This window comes from Chinchilla lanigera, unplaced genomic scaffold (assembly GCF_000276665.1).
Source record: "Chinchilla lanigera isolate Chin_1 unplaced genomic scaffold, ChiLan1.0 scaffold00017, whole genome shotgun sequence".
NCBI classification, from domain to species: domain Eukaryota; kingdom Metazoa; phylum Chordata; class Mammalia; order Rodentia; family Chinchillidae; genus Chinchilla; species Chinchilla lanigera.
This window is the reverse complement of record NW_004955418.1, coordinates 27,167,149-27,187,189: the sequence shown is the minus strand read 5'-3', so window position 1 is coordinate 27,187,189 and position 20,041 is coordinate 27,167,149. Positions and strand designations below refer to the sequence as shown.

At 39.9% G+C, this 20,041-nt stretch overlaps 1 protein-coding gene across 2 annotated transcripts in view; it reads left to right on the top strand.

Moving 5' to 3' along the window:
* The window catches only part of Xrcc4 (X-ray repair complementing defective repair in Chinese hamster cells 4), a 251,736-nt gene extending 239,056 nt beyond the window's left edge, over window positions 1–12,680 (top strand). For both annotated transcript variants that reach the window (XM_005382306.2, XM_005382305.2), the window contains exon 8: window positions 10,770–12,680. In XM_005382306.2, the coding sequence (XP_005382363.1) occupies window positions 10,770–10,881 (112 nt within the window). In that variant the 3' untranslated portion in view covers window positions 10,882–12,680. The remainder of the gene's footprint in view (window positions 1–10,769) is intronic.
* The last annotated feature ends 7,361 nt before the right edge of the window (window positions 12,681–20,041 follow it).

Below are 20,041 nucleotides of genomic sequence, written 5' to 3'. Positions count from 1 at the left end.
TAGTAGACTTAGTTGATATAGTTATGTGAGCATAAAACAACATGGGTTTGTTTGACGTCTACAGGTTTGATATTACTTTACATATTTTTACTGTGATAAAGAAGTTTATTAGTGGCATCCAAATATATATTTCAATCATAATACCACACAAGTAAAAGATGTTTCCAGGGCGAAAAGATACAAAAGCGGCCAGGTCTTTCTGTGACAGTTCCTCATCTTGAGCCCATAGACTCCCTCCTCCCGGCTCCCTTCCCCGGGACCCACTGTGGGAAACAGCGATTCTTTTAAAGCGTTCTGTGTCTCTACCCATTTTGGTTTTCCTTTGCGGTCTGCTTATGTTTTAAACATCAACTGAAAAGTTTAATCTTTTTAATTCAAAATCAAAAGCCGCAGCATTCGATAGATTATTTCCATCTGCTCTCCTGCAGAGCCCTGCCGCCTCACTGACACGTTTGCTTAAGGAAGACAGCAGGTCTCTCAGAATCTGAGCAGTGACTCTTTACGTTTACCCATAGTGCTGAATTGGGTTCGTACCTCTGGCAAAGAGATCGCTTCACAGTTTTTTCACTTTCTGTAAGTTATTGCGTGATATCTCTGGTGTTACAAAATGTTTGTCTTCATTTAAACTCTAGGCTGCAGAGCACTCTCGTTGGCCTTTCCATGGAATGGCTTGGGAAATATTCAGCAGGTGTCGCCCCAGGTGCGATGCTCTTCTGAGGGGCAGCAAGGCCACATGCCCGATGGTCCTGGAGCAGCCCTCCTATTGAGAGCCATCCTAGTGAAATGGGGGCGCCCTGCAGCAAGGGCTCCGTGTGTCCTGAGAGAACTCAGCAGCTCAGAATTACTCCTGCCTTGGGTTGCTCACTTGCTCACTTTCACCCAGCTCGCTGGCTTGGTCTCTGGCTGATGCGAGGCGCTCGCTGTGCAGCGATGGCTGGGTGAGGGCAGCGGAGTCCCCAGCGCGTCTCCGTGCCCTGGTTCCGCTGATCTCCCTGGAGCTTTTCCAAGCTTTTCCAAGCTTCACATTGCGCAGACCTTGCAGCTGGTCTTCCAGCTGGCTCAAGGGTTTCTTTTAGCTCCGGGCTTTGAATGTCCCTCTCTTACTCTGCCTATTTTCCTGAATATATTTAATCCAGAAGATGGGGATAATCACTGTGCTCTAACGAAGGTAAAGCTAGAGTGGTATGCGGGATAATGCCCCTCCAAGTGTGCGCATCTTAACCCTGGAACCTAAGACTAGGTCAGGCCACATGGCAGAGGAAGTCAAGGTTGCAAATTGGCTGACTTTAGATTAGTCTAGTTAGCCTGGATTAGCCAGGTAGGTCCAGTACAGTCACAAAGGCCTTTAAATCACAGGAAGGAGCAGAAAATGAAAGCCAGCGAACGAGGTCCAACAGGTGAGGTGGCCCCTGCTCGTACTGGCTTTGAGGACAGGAAGAAGCAGCCTCTGGAAGCGCTGGACAGCGCAAGGGAGTAGCTTGTGCACAGGGCTCCAGAGATAAGCACAACCTGGAAGCAGCTTGTTTTGAGCCCCCAGGAGCGCCCAGGCTGTGGCCTCCGGAACTAGCAAATGATCAGTCTTGTTCTAAAGCCTGCACCATGGTGATCTGCTGCAGCAGCCGTGGGAAACTGAACCATTTGGGTGCAACTGTGGCAAAACTCGCTCTTGGCCTCTGCTTCCTCTGAGTCCCTGAGCTCCGTGACTTAGTGCTGTCTGCTCCTGTGTGTTCCACTTCTCCTGGTAGCTAAAGCTGGAGTTTGGTCTTGTTGTTCACTAAGTTTGGGGGTTCAGACTGTCAGACATTGTGTTCTTAGGGAAGCAAACTGTAATCTACGTCGAAGATTTAAAAAAAGAAATCCCAACAGGTTAGGAGAATAGCCAACAAAAGTTAGCCCATTGCTTTTGCTATAAATTCTTCCCCACCATGACCAGACACTTGTACATCCTTTCAGAGCTCCTCTAGACATACAGATACACATGTAATCCCGTTTTTAGAGATCTGTGGCATGAAATAGTTCACAGAACCCCTTTTTGAGACATGCTGCATATATTTGAGCTTTGTGAGGAAAGAAAACATCCTCTGGAATAGAAATACAGAGTCGTGGCCCCGAGCACAAGCGTAGCACACAGGCTGTGGATTTTGGAGTGAGGGAGAGCGCTAGGCCAGAATCCCGGCTCTGCCACCTGCCTACCCAGTTCCTTCCACACTTTGGGCTCTGCAACTTCAGGTCGGTTATTCACCTGTCTGTAGTCCTCCTGTTAACACTATCCACCTCGCGTGTGCAGTCATTGGTTCATTAGTTAGTACTCGCAATCATGGAGCATCTGTGCACCAAATCTCATACCAGGTCAAAGGAAACAGAAACCCCCCAAAAAGCCTCTAGGCTACCGAAGGGGGCTTCATGGTAGCACAGCAAACAGCAATAAGTTCACTGATCCCCACCTGTCTTAAAATTCACGTTGTGCAGAACAACTTTCTATGAAGGTGATTGGTGTTCTACTTTTATATGCAATCTGTCAACCGTAGTAGTTGTCATCACTACCATCTCAAAACTTAAAATGAATGTAAAATAAAGTACAGTTATTGTAAGATATTTCAGGCATTTGTTTTCTGAAGAATGCACAGACTCTAGTGTTGATTATCTTATGAGCTACCAGACAATGTTATTTGTCTGAGTGAGCAACAAGAGTGGCACAGTACTCCAGTGTACTATGAAATGTCTGTGTAAGTGGTGGATATTTTTGCAGGTTATTGATGTATTTATCTGAATGGTTGATTTAAAAATCAAATCACACAGAACTAGATAATCTTATTTTCAAATTGATCATAGGTGTATTTCAAAGGGAGATTTTGGATTCGTCATCCTTCATAATATCTATAGCACATGTAAGTGTGTTAAGCATTAACTATATCCAGTATTCATTATTCTTATTTCACTCAAAATCACGTATTTCAAATGTATGTTTCTATGTTCTTCTTGCTCTTAATGAATATAAGCCGCAAGGTCATGTTTATTAGAAGAAAATACCTTTAGGGTTTTAGTTAATAAATAACACAGCTCCTTCCTTTGCCACTCTGGTTGCCAGAAAAGAAGAATCAGTGCCTCTCCTTTCACACCCGCAGGCAGTGAGTGACTTTGACCTAGGGAATTCCAGACACCGCGCCACGCTGGCTTTACTGGACCGTGATGGCTTCAGTCTGTTCATTTACTTAGGAGACGCTTTTGGTTTTTATAAGGTCATTGGTAGGCTACTTTTTCTGTTTATTATAACATCATTTTTTTTTTACATACTGACATTTAATTTGAAAATTTAGTGGTAATTTTGGTGATGCCAAATCTTTCAATGAATTATTTAAATCTTGTCTATATTTGAGATCATTCCATAGTAACCCTGTTATAGTCAATATTATAGCTGTCTAGTTACTTAATAGCACCAAGTATATGATATTTTGAATTGACTGGGATTTTTTTAGGTCATTTGGATGAAAATTTGATTTGATACATCCTAAAATCAAGCCATTAAATATTTGGCTTTTCCTGTAACTGAAGAGTGTGTGTCCCACCCAACATTCAGGTCTGATTGTCACCTAATACTTTTCCTTTCCTTTACGTCTCTCCACATCTAAGCTTTACTCCAAATCCCAGGGGAAAGTTGGACATGGGCTGCGCAGACCTCAGGGAAGTTTTTGGTAAAACAAAGTTTTAGTCTACATACTTTTTAAATTTTAGCAGAAGAGGAAGACTATCTCCAAACACCTTGCCTTGGTGGCTAGGCAGGAACTGACCACTAGGTACATTTTTCCTGCAACTGCTACAGTCCAAGAGTGTAAGACTTCATTTTCCCCCAAGGAAAACACTTCCTATTCTTCTTTGCCTAAATAAATAGCAACACCCTTCCAAATTATTCTGTTCAACCCCAGGTAGTATACAGTGGGTGAGATAATTTACCAGAAACGTGTTTACAGATTCTACAAAGTCTTGTGGAGAGCCAGCATTGGGGTGGCAATAGAAACAGCACAAATTGTAGACACAAACATAAGCTTGGACCTTGCAAAACCCCACCCTGGCTCCCCTCATCTCTCCTGAGTCACTTTTCAGTCTCCGCTTACTCATGTTCCTCTTCATCTGTCTTCCCCTGCAAGTATAATCTCCCCTGTTCAGACGAAAACTTTTTTGTTTGACCGTCTCCTCTGTGTGATCCCCGCGGCTCACCTACTTGACGCTAGTGGCCAGTGAGACTGTAGTGACTGCCATCTCCGTACCTCTCCAGGCACCTTCCCTGCACCCCGTGCCTCGGTAGTTATCTGCTGAACATGTGTCTCATCTAGACATCCTTGGCTGTTTTACAGTTATCAAGTCTAAAACTGAGCTCTATTCCTAGTATTCACAATAGCTAAAGCTATGAAATCTAGAAACTCACTGAGAACATTGTCATGGTGAAACTGAACATCCCAGAACTCTCCTCTCATGGAAGAGCAGATAAGATGCGGAACTATTATACATTTACACATGCACATATGTTGACACATGCTGTACATATGTGTACATAAGCATACACCATTGTTCACAGATCAATATTGCATGGTTTCTAGCTATAAATCAACAGAATCAAGTATTTTCTTTTATGCATTCATCATTTGTGCAACAATTTTGAGATTCATGTGTGTGTAGTTGAATAGTATTCTACTGTGTGAAAATTCAGTAATTTATGTGCTCATTTTTGGAGAGACATTTGAGTAGTCTTTACTTTTTCCACTATAAGAAGTGGTGCACTTATTTTGTGCATATGTCCTGATACACATACGCAAGTGTTTCTCCAGAGGAGTGGAATTCCTGAGTTATAGTTTCATACATCTTTGCATACCTTGGGAGTTGCTGACAAATGCTTTACCAAAGTAGTTTTCAATCCCACCAGAAGCTTACCTACTTGATTGTCATCCTCCAAAATCTTTGATATTGTTATAGATCTTAATTTCTGCTACTCTGGTATAAAATATTTCATGGTGGTTTTAATCTGCATTTCCTTGGTCATATTTCAGTGGAAATTGAAATTGTTATCATATGCCTACACACCCACTGTCCTCTTCCTGGAAGCTTTTATAGTCTGCATGCTTCCTAATTTTGCAGGATTTATTTTAGGAATTGTTTGTAGGTGTCCTTTGGACTCTAATCTTTTGTTAGTAGCATATGCTGCAGTATCCACTTGCCTTCCCATTCTCTGTAAAGTTTCTGACAATGAATAGAGGAACTGCTAATGTGAATGAGTTTTCTAGTCTTTCTCTTTATAGTTTTCCTTTTTCTGTTTTAAGCAGATAACCCTCCTTATCCCAAAATACTAAACATATTCACTTATCTTGCTTCTAAAAGCTTTACCTTTCTCATGTAAGGGCTTCATTCACATGACATGGAATTTTATGTATGTTTGCATAGGAAAAGACAAAACATACCCCAAGACTTTTGCCTAGGCATCCTTCAGCCAGATAATAATTGATTTTTTTATTTCAGTACCATTGTTTGTGTCAGAAGTCAAATGAACATTTTTTTCTTTCTTTCTTTTCCTTTTTTATGGGGGGTGCGAGTCATGGGGATTAAACCAGGGCCATCCCACCACACCACATCCCAAAGTCTTTTTGAATCTTGAACTGTGAAACATGTTCTTGCTAAGTCACTAGTTAAGCAGGCTTCATTCAGACTTGTGTGCCGCCCTCCCTGAGTTCCACCACACTGAGGTATGAGCTTGATTTTTTTGCATTTTTAAAAAATGTTATTGGTGTATTCTAGATACACAATGATAGTGTTCATATAAGGAGTTGTCCCTGTACATAATATATTTTGCTTTTTTTTCCCTGTTCTCTTACCCTCCCTTCAACACCTCTCCCCCTCATTTATGAAAGCTTCATTTCCATTTTTTCCTTCTACATTATTTATTTTCTTTTCCACCTCCCTCTTCCCTTGTTTCTCTTCTCAATGATATGTTTTCTTCCTATTTCCCAATATCTATTACACATTCTGGTCCTTATTCATACTTGTAATTTCTTGCACCAGAGAAACAATATGGTATTTACACGTTTGTGTCCAATTGATTTCACTTAAGAGTACAGCCTCAAGATGCATCCATTTACTAGCAATGTCTCAAGCTTATCCTTTTTATGGCAGAGTAGTATTCCCTTATATTTAAAAAAACACATAGTCTTTATCCATTCATTGACTGATGGGCATTTGGGCTGTTTCCAAGCTTTAGCCATTGCAAACTATGCTGCATTGGGTGTGCATATATCACTGTGATATGATGCAGTTAATTCTTTCAAGAAGATACCAAGAAAGGGAGTAGCTGGGTCGAATGGAACCTCTAGCTTTAGTGTTTTGAGGAATCTCTGCACAGATTTCCACAGTGATTGCAACAGTCTACACTCACAACAACAGTGGAGAGGGGTGCCTTTCTCCCCACAGCCCCGCCAGCATTTGTTATTGGTTGATTTCTTGATAATTGCCATTCTTTCTGGGGTCAGATGGAATCTCAGTGTTGTTTTAATTTGTATCTCACAAATAACCAGTGATGTTGAATATTTTTCATATATTTACTTGCAATTTCTACTTCATCTGAGAAGTATCTATTCATTTCAGATGCTCATTTTTGGATTGGGTCTTTAATTTTGGAGGGCTCTAATTTTTTGAGTTCTTTATATATTCTAGATATTAGTCCTTTGTTGAAAGAACAGAGAACAGGTGGCCAAAATTTTCCCACTCTGGATTTCTCTTCATTCTGTTGGTGGCTTCTTTTGCTGTACAAAAGCTTTTTAATAAGGTGAAATCCCAGTGGTTGATTCTTTGAGTTTTGTTTGCCAACAGTTATAGCTTCAAGAGTTCTACCTGTTCTCTCTTCTGGCAGATTTAGTATTACTGTTTTAATATTTAGACCTTTGATTCATTTCGTTTTTAGTTTAGCGCATGGTGAAAGATACAGGTCTGGTTTTAATCTTCAGCCTGAGGAAAGCCAGTTTTTCTAGCAATATTTATTAAACAGGCTATCTTTCTTCTAGGGAAGTTATTTGGCTCCTTTTGTCAAAGATAAGGTGGCTGGATGTATCTGGAGTTGTTTTTGTATCTTCTAATCTGTTTCATTGATCTTGGGGTCTGTTTTTCTTGCCAGTCATGTGCTGCTTTTATCACAGTAACTTTGTAGCATAATTCCAAGTCAGGGATTTTGATCCCTCCTGCCTTGCCTTTGTTGCCCAGAATTGCTTTTGCTTTTCTAGGTCACTTCTGGTTCTAAATGAATTTTTGGATTGTTTTCTCTAAATCTGTGAGATATGCTATTGGTATTTTGATGGAAATTACATTAAATCTGTATAACAGTTTTGGAAGTATGGTCATTTTCACTATATTGGATCTTCCTACCCAAGAATAAGGGCTTATCCTTCCATTTTCTTACACCTTCTTTAATCTCACTTTTCAAAGTACTGTAGTTTTCACTGGGAAGTTCTTTTCTTTCTTTCATTTGATTGATTCCTAGATATTTCATTTTTTGTATGCTATAGTGAAAGATGTTGTTTCCCTAATTTCTATCTCAGTGAGTTTGTTACTTGTGTCTAGGAAGGCTGTTGATTTTTGAATGTTGACTTTGTATTCCGCTACACTACTGAATTTGGTTGTTAAATCTAGAAGTCTGTTGACAGAGTTTTAGGGGTCTTCTATGTAGAGTATTATGTCATCCCCAAGCAATGATTATTTGACTTCTTCCTTTCCTATCCTTATTCTCTTTGTTTCTTCCTCCTGTCTAATTTCTCTGGCTGATGTCTGCAGAACTATATTGAATAAAACTGGTAACAGTGGACAGCCTTGCCTTGTTCCTCATTTTAGAGTGAAAGCTTTCAGTTTTTGTCCATTTAGTATGATGTTGGCTGTTGATTTGTGAAAGATAGCTTTTATCAGATTGAGATAAAGGCCAAATATTCCAATTTTCTGTAGGGTTTTTATCATGAATGGGTACTGGTCTTTGTCAAACGACTTTTCTACATCTATTGAGGTGATCATATCTTTTTTGTCCTTGGCTGTTAATATGGTGTATCACATTTATTGATTTGCATATGTTGAACCATCCCTGCACCCCTGGGATTAATCTTACTTGGTCATGGTGTATAATCTTCTCGATGATTTGCTGCATTCTGTTTGCCAGTGTCTTACTGAGGATTTTTACATCTATGCTCATTAGGGAGATTGGTCTGTAGTTCTCTTTTGGTTGGGTATTTCTCTGGTTTTGGTATCAAGGTAATACTTGCCTCCAGGATTGCATTAGGGAGTATTGTTTCCCTTTCAATTTCATTAAAGAGTTTGAGGAATGTGACATTAGCACTTCTCTAAATTTCTTGCACTATGCAGCAGTGAATCCCTCAGGCCCTGAGATTTTCTTTGTTGGTAAGTTTTTCATTACATCTGTAATTTCATTGACTGATATTGGTTTATTTAGAATTTTATATCTTCTTCATTCAGCTTTGATAATTGATATATATTGAGGAATCTGTCCATTTCTTCTATTTTCCATCTTACTAGATAGAATACAGGTTCTTGAAGTAGGTATTGATGATCTGGATTTCTGAAGGATCTACTGTCATTTCACCCTTTTCATTCTTAATTTCATGGATCTGAGTCTTTTGTTCCTTTTTGTGATGTTTGCCTAAGGATTTGTCAATTTTATTTAACCTTTCAAAGAATAAACTCTTGCATTCATTGAGTCTTTGTCCTGTTGTCTGAGTCTCCACTGAATTAATTTCTGCTCTGATCTTTATAATTTCCTCCCACATATGAGCTTTGGTTTTGACTTACTCTTCTTTTTCTAGAAGCTTGAGGTTCAACATTAGGTTGTTTATTTGAGCTCACTCTGTTTTTCTGATATGGGAATTCACTGCTATAAATTTCCCTCATAGAACTGCTTTTACTGTATCACATAGGTTCTGATATGTTTTATTGGCATTATCGTTTAATTGTAGAAACTGTGTAATTTCTCCTTTAATTTCATTTGTGACCGATTGGTTGTTCGGGAGGATGCTATTTAATTTCCATGTGTTTATGAAGTTCTCATGTTTTTTTTCTGCCATAGATTTCCAGTCTCATAGTACTATGGTCTGATCATATGCACGGGATAATGTCAGTTCCTTTGCACTTACTTTCACATGTTCTATCAGCTAGTATGTGGTCTATTTTGGAAAATGTCCCATATGCAGCTGAGAAGAATGTGTATTCTGATGTTGTGGAGTGGAACACTAAATAGATATCTACTAATTCCATTTGCTCATAAGTTTGGTTCAGCTCTGATATTTCTTTGTTGATTTTTTTAATCTACTTGATCTGTCTATTTTTGACAGTGCAGTATTGAGTTTCCCCATTATAATTATATTAGAGCTTATTTGATTTTTCATGTTCATTAATATTTATTTTATATAGTTGGTAGGGTTATATAGTTGGTGCATATATATTTATGATTGTTATATCTTCCTCTTGGATTGTTTCCTTTACAAGGATGTAGTGACTTTCTTTGTCTCTCTGAAACATTTATGGCTTAAAATCCACTTTGTCTGCAAATAGAATAGCTTTGTTCCAGGTTCCTGTCACATGGAGTATTGTTTTCCATCCTTTGGCTTTCAGTCTGTGAATTACTTTTTAAATTAAATATGTCTTTGTATGCAGCATATTGTTGAATCTTGCTTCTTGATTCATTCTACTAGTCTGTTTCTTTTGATCTGTGTATTGAAACCATTAACATTGATAGTTATAACTAATGTATATTCATCTATGTTTGTCATGTTCTTTCCTTGTTGTTGGCTCCCCATTTTTTCCCATTTAATTGCTTACCTTTCCAGATGGATTCATTCTGTTTGGATTCATGGACTTGTACTCCTTGGTATCTCTTTCTAGAATGTCCTTCAGAGCATAAATTTCCTCAGGTGTTCTTTGTCATGGAAGTATCTTATTTCTCCATAAATTTTGAAATATAGTTTTGCAGGGTACATCAATCTTTGTCCAAGCCCCCCTTGACTTAAGGGTTTGTGTTGAACAGTTGTTATTCATGTTTAGCATGTTGCATTTAGGCTCCTTGGAGAAGCACTGGCAAGGTGTGTCCAAGAACACAAATCTATGTCCCTAAGCTTTACTTCTACATGAGCACTTTTGTCCTCCAGCTCATGGCAGGGCATTGAACAGCCCATTTTCTTGGGACTCCACCAAAATGTACATAGAGAGAGGCCAGTCCAGGGAAGTGATTGCCACAGGACTGGACCAACATAAAATTGAGCGTACTAAATGAAGACATGTGGAATGTCAACCAACAACATGTTCCCAGCAATTTCCATAAACATGAAGACTTATTTTTCCCTTTATCCAACTCATCAGTTGTCCAATAAAGAAACTTAGGGAGCCAAAGAAAAATATAAATTATAATGGAATCATAAAATTATTGGTTTAAGAAACCTCTACATCCTAGCAATTGCAATAGCGATTATGTATCCAGAGGATATAGAGTGTTTCATTATCTGATCCTGATTATGACTACTCTGTAGGCCATTGAATTCCTGTGAGGTCAGAATGGAGACAGATTAACTCTAAAGCAGTTTTAAAGAATTTAATTTTATTTCTCTTCCTTTATAATGAACAGAATAGGGAAATCCTGAAACAGGATTTAACTGTCATTTTGTTAATGTGTGATTTCATTCTCTTTTACTCTATAATGGAATTTTAAAAATAAAATTATCTTAATTTTCTTTTGACCCTAGGCTTGACACTTCAAAAGGTGAGACATCAAAAAAGGACCACGTCTCAGCTGAGAACATGTCCTTGGAAACTCTGAAGAACAGCAGCCCAGAAGACCTCTTCGATGAGATTTAACAGTCCTGAAGGGATACTCCAGTGTTCACTAGACTACATTTTCTATTCATTCATTTAAAATGAAAAAATGAAATTTCCACCTAACAGCAGCTATCACGGCACCTTACAGCTTAATGACATGAGTGGGAGCCGTGTAAAGTAGTTTCCTCATGTATGCAGAGATGACTGCATGATAATCTTGCATTATTCTAAACTCTTCATTCACATGTCTGTGATTGCATAAAAATCTCAGATTTCTCTCACAAAAGACACATTGATCCTATTCATTCACACACATTATATGGCGTAGCTGCCTAACATCCTATCCAAGAAGATTTTGGAAATAAGACAAAGTGAACATCTTCTTTAAATGTCTGCATTTCTTCTTAAATGGCTATATTCTGAGCAGTATGTTTGAGCATTTTAATTTGTGGGATGATATATAAAATATATTTTTCTTTTGTGCATATACACTCTGAAGATCTGCTAACAAAATTCTTGATACATTGAAATTTTTGAATTAATAAATGTGTTATTTAGCTTAAGTTTTTCTTCATTGTAATATATTTTTAAAGAGAGCTTCTTAATGCTACCACCTTTTTGTCAAAAATCATGTAAAAGAAAAAGCATATTTTTCAGGAATTGTTGATATTATCGTGTGTATACCCCGGCCCCCCTTGAAGATAAATACATTCGCGTGTCTATCAACAGCGACACCTGCACTTGGTTTTATAGTCAGTGGTGCTACTTTCTCACCTTTCATTCTGTGTTCACTTCTCTGCATTTGAATATCCATCCCCATTCCTGGTGAATGGGGCATCCCATGTTGCCAGTTCTCATGGGTGTTCAGCCTCAGTCCTCGACAGAATCAGTCCTTGTCCTCTTTGTACATTTTGTTAAATTCTTGATTGACCAGGGCTCAGACTTCAGCCCCCTTGTCTCCATCACCTGCAGTGTCAGTCTAGGTCACTGTAGGTTTGGTGTGGTTAAAACCATCTTTGTGCATCTATGAACTAGTCAGTCTCAGTCTCTCTATAGTCATATTTATAGACACAAAAAGGTATGTAAAATTTGTTGTAAATTTGTCACAAAGGAAGTTGCTTGAATTTTCTGGGAAAAAAAAAAAAAGTTCGTTATCAACCTTTGTGCACCCAGGCATCATTTTGAAGCACACATGAGTGCATTTATCTGCTTGTTCCTTTCTTCAGATGGCTTTGCCTACCCAAAGCAGAGATCTGATTACATCCCGCCATCACTGATGTTTGTCTTCTCCATCCAGGAAACTTCACTGCCATGATTCGCTCAGTTTCTTCCAGCGGAAACCCCTGGAGTCCTTCTTGGTGTCTCTGCTTCCTTTCCCACACAGCCTGTCCTTACCACAAAAATACAGCTTATCTCTGCCTACAACTCTCTCTCTACTACAAGTGCCTCCTACTTCCCTACTGTCCAATCAAACTGAATTTTTAAAAACTTCAATAAGATCACTCGTAGAGACCCTCTGATAGTAACCTATTTCATCTGACCAAGTCCACACTCTCACCAGGGTCTATGAGGTCTGATATGATTCAGGCTGATTTCCTGCCCAGGCTCCATGCTCTCTTACCCCACACTACCCTGTGAGTAGGCTGGATCTCCAAAGCATCATCCTGCCGACCCCTCTGCCTAGGACATCCATTTGTGCATGGCTGGTTAGTCTCCTCATTCAAATCTAGAGCCAAATGTTATCATCTCTCAGTGGTTGCCCCAGAGCACCCTCACAGCCTTTTTAAGATTGTGCCCTTTCCATCACTCTGTCCCATTAAGAGTTTTCTGCACTGTGCGTGTTACTGTCTGGATTTCTGTCTCTGTCTCTGTCTCTGTCTCTATCTCTGTCTCTCTGCCTCTCTGTCTCTGTCTGTGTCTCTCCCTCTCCCTCTCCCTCTCCCTCTCCCTGTCCTTCTCTCTGTCCCTCTCCCTCTCCCTGTCCTTCTCCCTGTCCCTCTCCCTGTCCCTCTCCCTGTCCCTCTCCCTCTACCTCTCCCTCTTCTTCTCCCTCTCCTTCTCCCTCCTCTCTCTCTTTCACTCTTTGGCTTACCCTTTTTCTCATAAGCCCCATCATGTTAGAGATAAGGCAATCTGATTTATCTCTCTAGCTCTAATACCAAGATCATGGCTGGTCTCCTAGAAGCTTAATGTCTGCTGAGTAATGCATGTCTGTTCCATAATAGGCATTCAAATGTTGTCTTTTAAATTAAGTTGCTAAGGCATTTTGAAAAGAAATTCTTTGAAAGATTAAACTTTGTCTAGATGATTTGTTACAAAGAAATAATTATCCAGAAAGCTGAAGCATGCTATGTGATTAATTAACATAAAATGTACATCTATGTGTCTGCTCATACATTTGAGTATACAGAGAAAATAAAGATGAAATTACAAATTATTGTTCATATCAAGAGCTAGATTTGACTAAGTTAAAGGTATAGCAAAGTATTATGAATAAAAATTTCCTATATTTTAATTTATTTGATATCTTACATTTAAGAGAAAAAATTTAAAATATCAATGTATGAAATATACATATATAATAACAAAATACAAAAGTCCACTCATCCACACTGGAACTGCGCTATCATAATGAACTTACTTATTTCAAGCCTTATCCTGGATTTTTCCAAGGGTTTCTGTACATGAAGGAGACTACAATTTACTAAAGTCAGTATGCAACCTGTGTGTGTGTGTGTGTATGCGCACACGTGTGTGCGCACGCTTGCAGTGAAAAGGAAGAAAACTACTGGTAAGACAGGAAAACTGTTTCCTAAGTAATTACAGCAATGGAATCAGAAAGTTCATCGTACTTTCAAAATTTTGATTTTATTTCTCTGGGCAGTGGATCTTTTGACCACTATTGGGTTCTTAGATTAATTCAGTGTGTTAGAAAAGATAGAAAAAGAGTATAACAAGATATAACCGCGGCTTCCTTGTCTGTCGAGTGGTGAGGAACAGAGAATGTGTTCTCTGTTTCCTGCCTGCTGTGGATAGACCCCTGTGGGTTTGGTGGGAAGATGTCCACGCCCTGCCATTCCATGCCAAGTTGCTCTCCAGATTTTCCATAATCTATACTCAAAAACAACTTGTTGCAGAAAAGCACTGCAAGAGAAGAAATTGAATTATAATGCAAGGTAGCTTTTTTGATCCTTCGTGTTCTTACCTCCCAGACAAGGAGGTTCCATTTCTGGAGTTTTTTCATCTTAAAATGTGTTAAGTCTTCACCCCAGCAGCAGACAGTATGCCTCAGGCCTCATTAGCAAAGTCCATGAAAGAAAAACTCCTTCTCTGGAAGAGATGTCTTCATTATGTGTTTTTAAAAGGTCAAGAAACTATTTTAGAAAAGTTTTGCTTAGTAGCCTGTAACTCGTATTTATAAAATACAGGACTCTTTGTGTTCTTGAGCCAAACAACGCTTTATTGGGTAATTTTGATTCAACAAATGTTTATTAAGGATCAGTTATGCACAAAATACAGAACTGCGCCACATGCAGAAGTAAAGGATGCTTCCGTCCTCTCAGCCGTGTATTTGTGCTGATGTCTCTTCTGGGCACGAGGCATGGCAGGAAATGGTGCAGATGAGTCCCTGTTGCTTGTATATTGTGCTCCAGGAAGTGAAACTTGGGACCCCCTCAAAGAATGGAGGATGTGGGCGGGAGCTGCACTGGGACAAGCACCGTGACCACTCTGCTAGGAACCGTGGTACAGGAGTGGTGATATCAAAGCTCCCAGCTGTGGATGAGCAGCCACAGAAAATGTTCAGCTGGGAGGTGGACAGCGCTTGGAAGGGGTTGGAGAGTGAGCTGGGGATGAGGCTGTTTGCCTGGCACCAGGCCAGAGCTGCTGCACCAGGCACAGAATCAATGCCTGGACCTGTGATTGTGAATGCCCAGAATGAGGAGGGCTAGAAGGTATGACAGGGCAGTGCTGTGAAGGGTCCTGGAGAGTCTGAACCACGAACTAAGCCTTGTGATGAAGACCTGAAGAGAACCCGGCTGTGCAGTGCTGATGAGCTGCCGGAACATACCCGGACCTTCCCGGGTGTCTGGGAACGGGAAAGGAAGGATGGTCGAAGGGCCTCTTGCTAGACATTGCCCAGAAGAACAACAGCGATGATCATCTTTTCATGTTTATGTCTTTCTTTAGTTCAGTATTATTTACATAACCCATCAAATGTGTCAGTAGCTGACATCTGAATCCAAGAAAGGCCTCATGAATTCACCTGTACGGTAGGAAACCCAGAAAGGAAGTAGTTAATTGTTGTACTCATTGTAACAATTTTGTAGGGGAGAGTGACACCATCACAAAAGAACTATTCGCAATCCATTTGTAGCTATTGTCTGAATTTGAAATCTTCTCTGCTGATCTGACAGCTTCTTATAAATCCTTTTCAGAAGAGCAGATTTCATTTGCAAGCACTCTGTGATGTAACCTAAAATGACTTTTTCTATGTCTTTCTTTGAAAAGAATACCTTGAAAATACATTTTGCAATTATTTCATTAACTAACCAACTACTATCTCTCTTCCTGACTCTTAATTCTTTTTTTATCTGCTCAGCATAAAATCCTCTCCACATTATACTGATTGTTTCCTTTCACAAATCCATATCCTTTCATTCACCCACCATTGTCTTCTTTGTCAGATTTATTTCTCTATGCATAAAATTCTGCATGAATTTTCTTGTTCATACATTGATTTCTCTTTCCTTGTTTGGAGGCCTTTCATCCTAAATTTTCATCTCACAGTCTTACAGTGAAACTATCCCAAAGTCTCTTATTTATTCAGGAAAGGGGACAGATATTAATTGTTCTTACTGAAGGGCAGGAGCAATTTTGGTAGCTAGACTTCCCGTAAATGGAATCTATACTGGTCCTGAAACACTGTTGACATAGACACAGTCTCCAACTCAGTTGTGATCCTAGAAATAACACAACCAGTTGAATAAATGCGGGTGAAATAGATAATTTTTATGCCTGTACAAGACTCTTTTCACCTTGCATTCTTCCAGAAGCTGAGCCTGAGAAAAGGGCTTATAGAAAAGAAATACATTTCCTGATGAGATCCCAGGAACCAGGAAGTGAGACCCTAGAAACCAGGAAGTCAGACAGAAGCATAAAACAGAGGAGGGGAAGGCAAAGCAAAGATGCCTTATCTGGATGCCACCAGAATCTCCTAAGAAAGCTCTTGAAAGTTTTCCCAGAACCACACATGCATGGGGAAAGGAAAGCATCAACTACCCGTTGGTTACTTTCTCTCATTGGTTGAGGGTAGCCTGGAAACAGCACCCCATAGTTCAGTGCCCTGTGTGAATGCACGCCAGATTCCTGCTGGTGGCCAGGAGGAGCCAGGTGCCAGGTGCATTCAAGGACTTCAAGTCTAGCAAGGACGCACAGAAACTCATTGCCGAGGATGTGATTGGTATTAAAGGGGGTCTGGGGGATTTTGAAGAGATATATGGGGATGCCCAATGTGGCTCCCACATTTTATCCTATATGGTTAATGCATACCTAAGAGCTTATCTGCATTAGATGTGTTTTCTACTCACTGCTTGATTTTAGTGATAGTATAAAAATCTATTACCTTTGACAACATAGGTAGCTTTCATAAATTTAAAAAAAAAAAAACAATAAATTTCAAATGGGAGAATTCCCACAGTTGGATTTCACTGGGAGGAAAATATGTGCATTAATCTATGAAATACTACAGACCATCATAATTTGTCCCAGCCTTACTGAATAGACACACTAGACTAAGATTATGTTCTCTCTGCCACTTTCCCACTTGGAATCTAATGGAAGCATCATGAGAGTTGTAGACACTCTGGTGGGACAAAATGGTGGCAGTGGTGATAGAAATCTGTGTAAACATGATGACTTTCTCATTAATGCTTGGCAGACATTTTAGGGAACTTGACCTTGTGAAAATTTCCAAGGGCTTCTACTTAATAATATTGAAGAAAGTGTTGGTTCACTTTTCAAAAAAGGTGTAATTCTTTGAGGGACTAAATTTACAGAGGAGCAATTAGATTACCATGGAAGATTACATTTTCTCTGTAATTATTTACTGTTCACTGCCCCATTCATTGACTGGCTTTGGTCAGTAATTGTGGATAAAATAACATATTTGTGCTTAGGAGGCAAGGACTATTTCCTGCTTCTGCTATGCCTTTGGGAGAATGTAATCTCTGCTATGAGGGGAATATGTGCCAGATAGCTGCTGCTCCTCCCACCCTAATCTTTGATGACCTGCAAATTAGAAGTAAACCTAGTCTTCAAGCCAGAACCAAGCCCAGCAAGCTGGAACCCTCAGAAGAGCTGTCTGTCTGAGCCCATGCAGATAAACTGAGCCATATTCAGCTGTACTTACTGTCTTACAGTAAAGCAGTAGTTGCTACACAAAGCCACTGAGATCTGGATAGTTTGTCATTTAGCAATATTTCACAATTCATGACAATGCAGTTATTCACATAGAAAAACAGGCAATTTTATAACACGTATAGCAAATGTTAGTGTCTACATGAAACAAAATTAGTTGTCTTCAGCCTATAACCTGGTGACCCAGTAAACAAATTAGAAACATGGATTGAGGAGCCAGATCAAGCTACATTCCTGCCCTGTTTCTTCCAGCTGATCACTGACACTGGGCAGCTTGTATTTTCTGAACTTGAGTTTTCTCATCCTGCACCTGGAAGGTGTGAAGGTGTCACACATAAAGCAGCACCGTGCCCGGCATGCGATGCATGAGGCATGTGTGGCAATTTTGTTAGAAACCAACCCATGATAAATTAGCACAAAGCTATGTAAAACCAGATGATCAGCTAATCGACCCTTTTCTGGTATTTAATAGATGAAGCTCCTTAATCTTCATCTTTCCGAAGTCAAATGCTGTTGTGAACATTTTTCTGAATTCATGTAGGATGAATTTTCATAGTAACTTCTCTAAATTCCTGGGTACTGAGACTTGCTTCTGTTTTATTAACTCTGACTTTATTTTCCTCATCTCTCTGCAGACCCAACCATTGAATGTTTCTCCTTTCCTAGGATTCCTGTGACAAAAAAAGCACTCCAATTTCTGTTTCTAGCAAAGTTCACTGGAGTAGTGGTGACAGAGATGCTGTGTACCGTAAAGAAAACCAGAAACCTCTATTGGATTTTATCATCACTGTTCTTGAAAATCCTCTGGCTGTCTTGCTGAAGAGTTTCCCACTGACCACGTCTGCACAGGGTCTGGCCTCCTGCCTGGCCATGCGGGCTGCCTTTCTCTTTCCTCTCTCCCCCTTTCCTCTTTGCTTTCTCATGTTTCTTTTCCTTTCTCAGCACAGAGCATCTTAGCTGTCTTGATCTTTTGCTCATCCCTTGTTTGTATCAAATAATCACATAATGTGCTTTTATGTAACACATTTTCCCTAGTGTTAAATGTGAACTGTATCCTATTTCTACCCCTGTAACTCATGCCATGTCCTGTAAAGGGCAGTACCCCTTCCAGGCAAAGCTAGACCTGTTTGAAAGCGTTGAATGATCTGAGGAAGGAAATACTGGCAGTGCACAGTAAGTTTTCCATCAAAGAATAAGAAATGGCAATTCCAGAGGAAAGCATTATCTATACAAGGGCTATTTAGGCCAGAGAAAAATCGATCCTTGTGCTTTAAATATGACCATGTATTCATTTACTGATTTATTTACTCATATTTGCCACCAAAAGATAAAATGGGAATTCTTCCATTCTGGCCCAAGTTGGTGTTCTTTCCTTAAGTGTTGAGAGTCTCACAGAAGGGGAGCATCTCACTTGGAGATAGCTTTTCATGTGCAACAGTTTATCACCCAAAGACAATGTGTGACTAGTAAAAATTTTATATTCTATAGAAATTAGGACACTTGAGAAGGGAGGATTTGATAACAATGTTAGTATTTTCTTATATACTTGTATGTGAAATACTATCATTTTTCTCTTAGTTTGACTTTTTCCATAATAGCCCTATCATATTACACAAGATATCATTAACTTTCATAGTTGCCTATTATTAGCAAACATTAACTGAAAGTCTGGGGTCAAAATATTCTTTTATTTTCCCTATTCTTTGTATTAGTAATCTTATTTATTTCAAGATTTGAGAAACTTTGGCTACATTCAAGAGCATGGGGTCTTCAGCTTATACAAAATTCTCAGCTATAGTTAAGGCACAAGTCCTAATGTGAGTGTGTATGTTGATTCACCTAAGGTTTGTGGGACACTTCGTCCCAGGCATTCTGCTGGGCACTGGGGTTATGGAAATGAAGAAGACATCTCTGTGGCCTTGGCAGGTGTTTGGATGTCTAGACCCAGGAAGCAGGCTGCCATGTCCACCAACAATCAAGGTGTCGCTGCATACTGTGCAAGTGGTGTGATCAAAGATCCTCATGGGCAGGAAGCCAAAGGAACCGGAGAGAGGAGACAGGTAAAGTCTGAGCGAGCTCCAGGAGTAACCAAAGTGCCAGGTGGCTGGATGCACATGGCCATGTTGAGCCATAAAGAAAGGGAAGGGTAAGGAGCCTCAAGCTACAAAGGTAGCATAAGTGTCTTGATTCATAGTGGCACTATGAATCTAAATATTGGCCTGAGTGACCAGTTGTAGATGGATCTTAAGGAAGGTAAGTGGGTGACCTGATTACATCTGTGCTTCTGACTGGGAAATTTGAAGGAAATATGAGTGTATAGGCAGGGACACTCACAGGTCTCCCCTTTCTGTGCAGGCGATGTAGCTCCCAATGCTATTTCTAACCTATTTGGGGAAATTTCCAAACTTCACCTCATACCGAGGAAGATAAGCTGATGCAACTTGCCAATTATCTTGGGAAGTTCGAAGCATACTGGAAGAGGATGCTAAACCTGCCCAACTCAGAGGGAGCCTCTTGCAGTGCTCCCTCGTGGGCTTCCGTTACCTCTTCAGAAGTGATTTCGGGAGTGCTCTAATCCCCTGCGGAAGGATTGCCTTTCTTCCTTAGCACACTCGACACTGTTTCCTATCTCATGTCTTGAAAAGCACTGCTGCAGCTACATGTTTGGAGTAATTGTGGTCACTATCACCATGAATTCATTTCAATTTTTACTTTTTGGTTGCAGTAGATGGAACTGTGCTGTTGGAAGCAATCGTGCATTTCTTCCTCAGGGCTTCAGCAC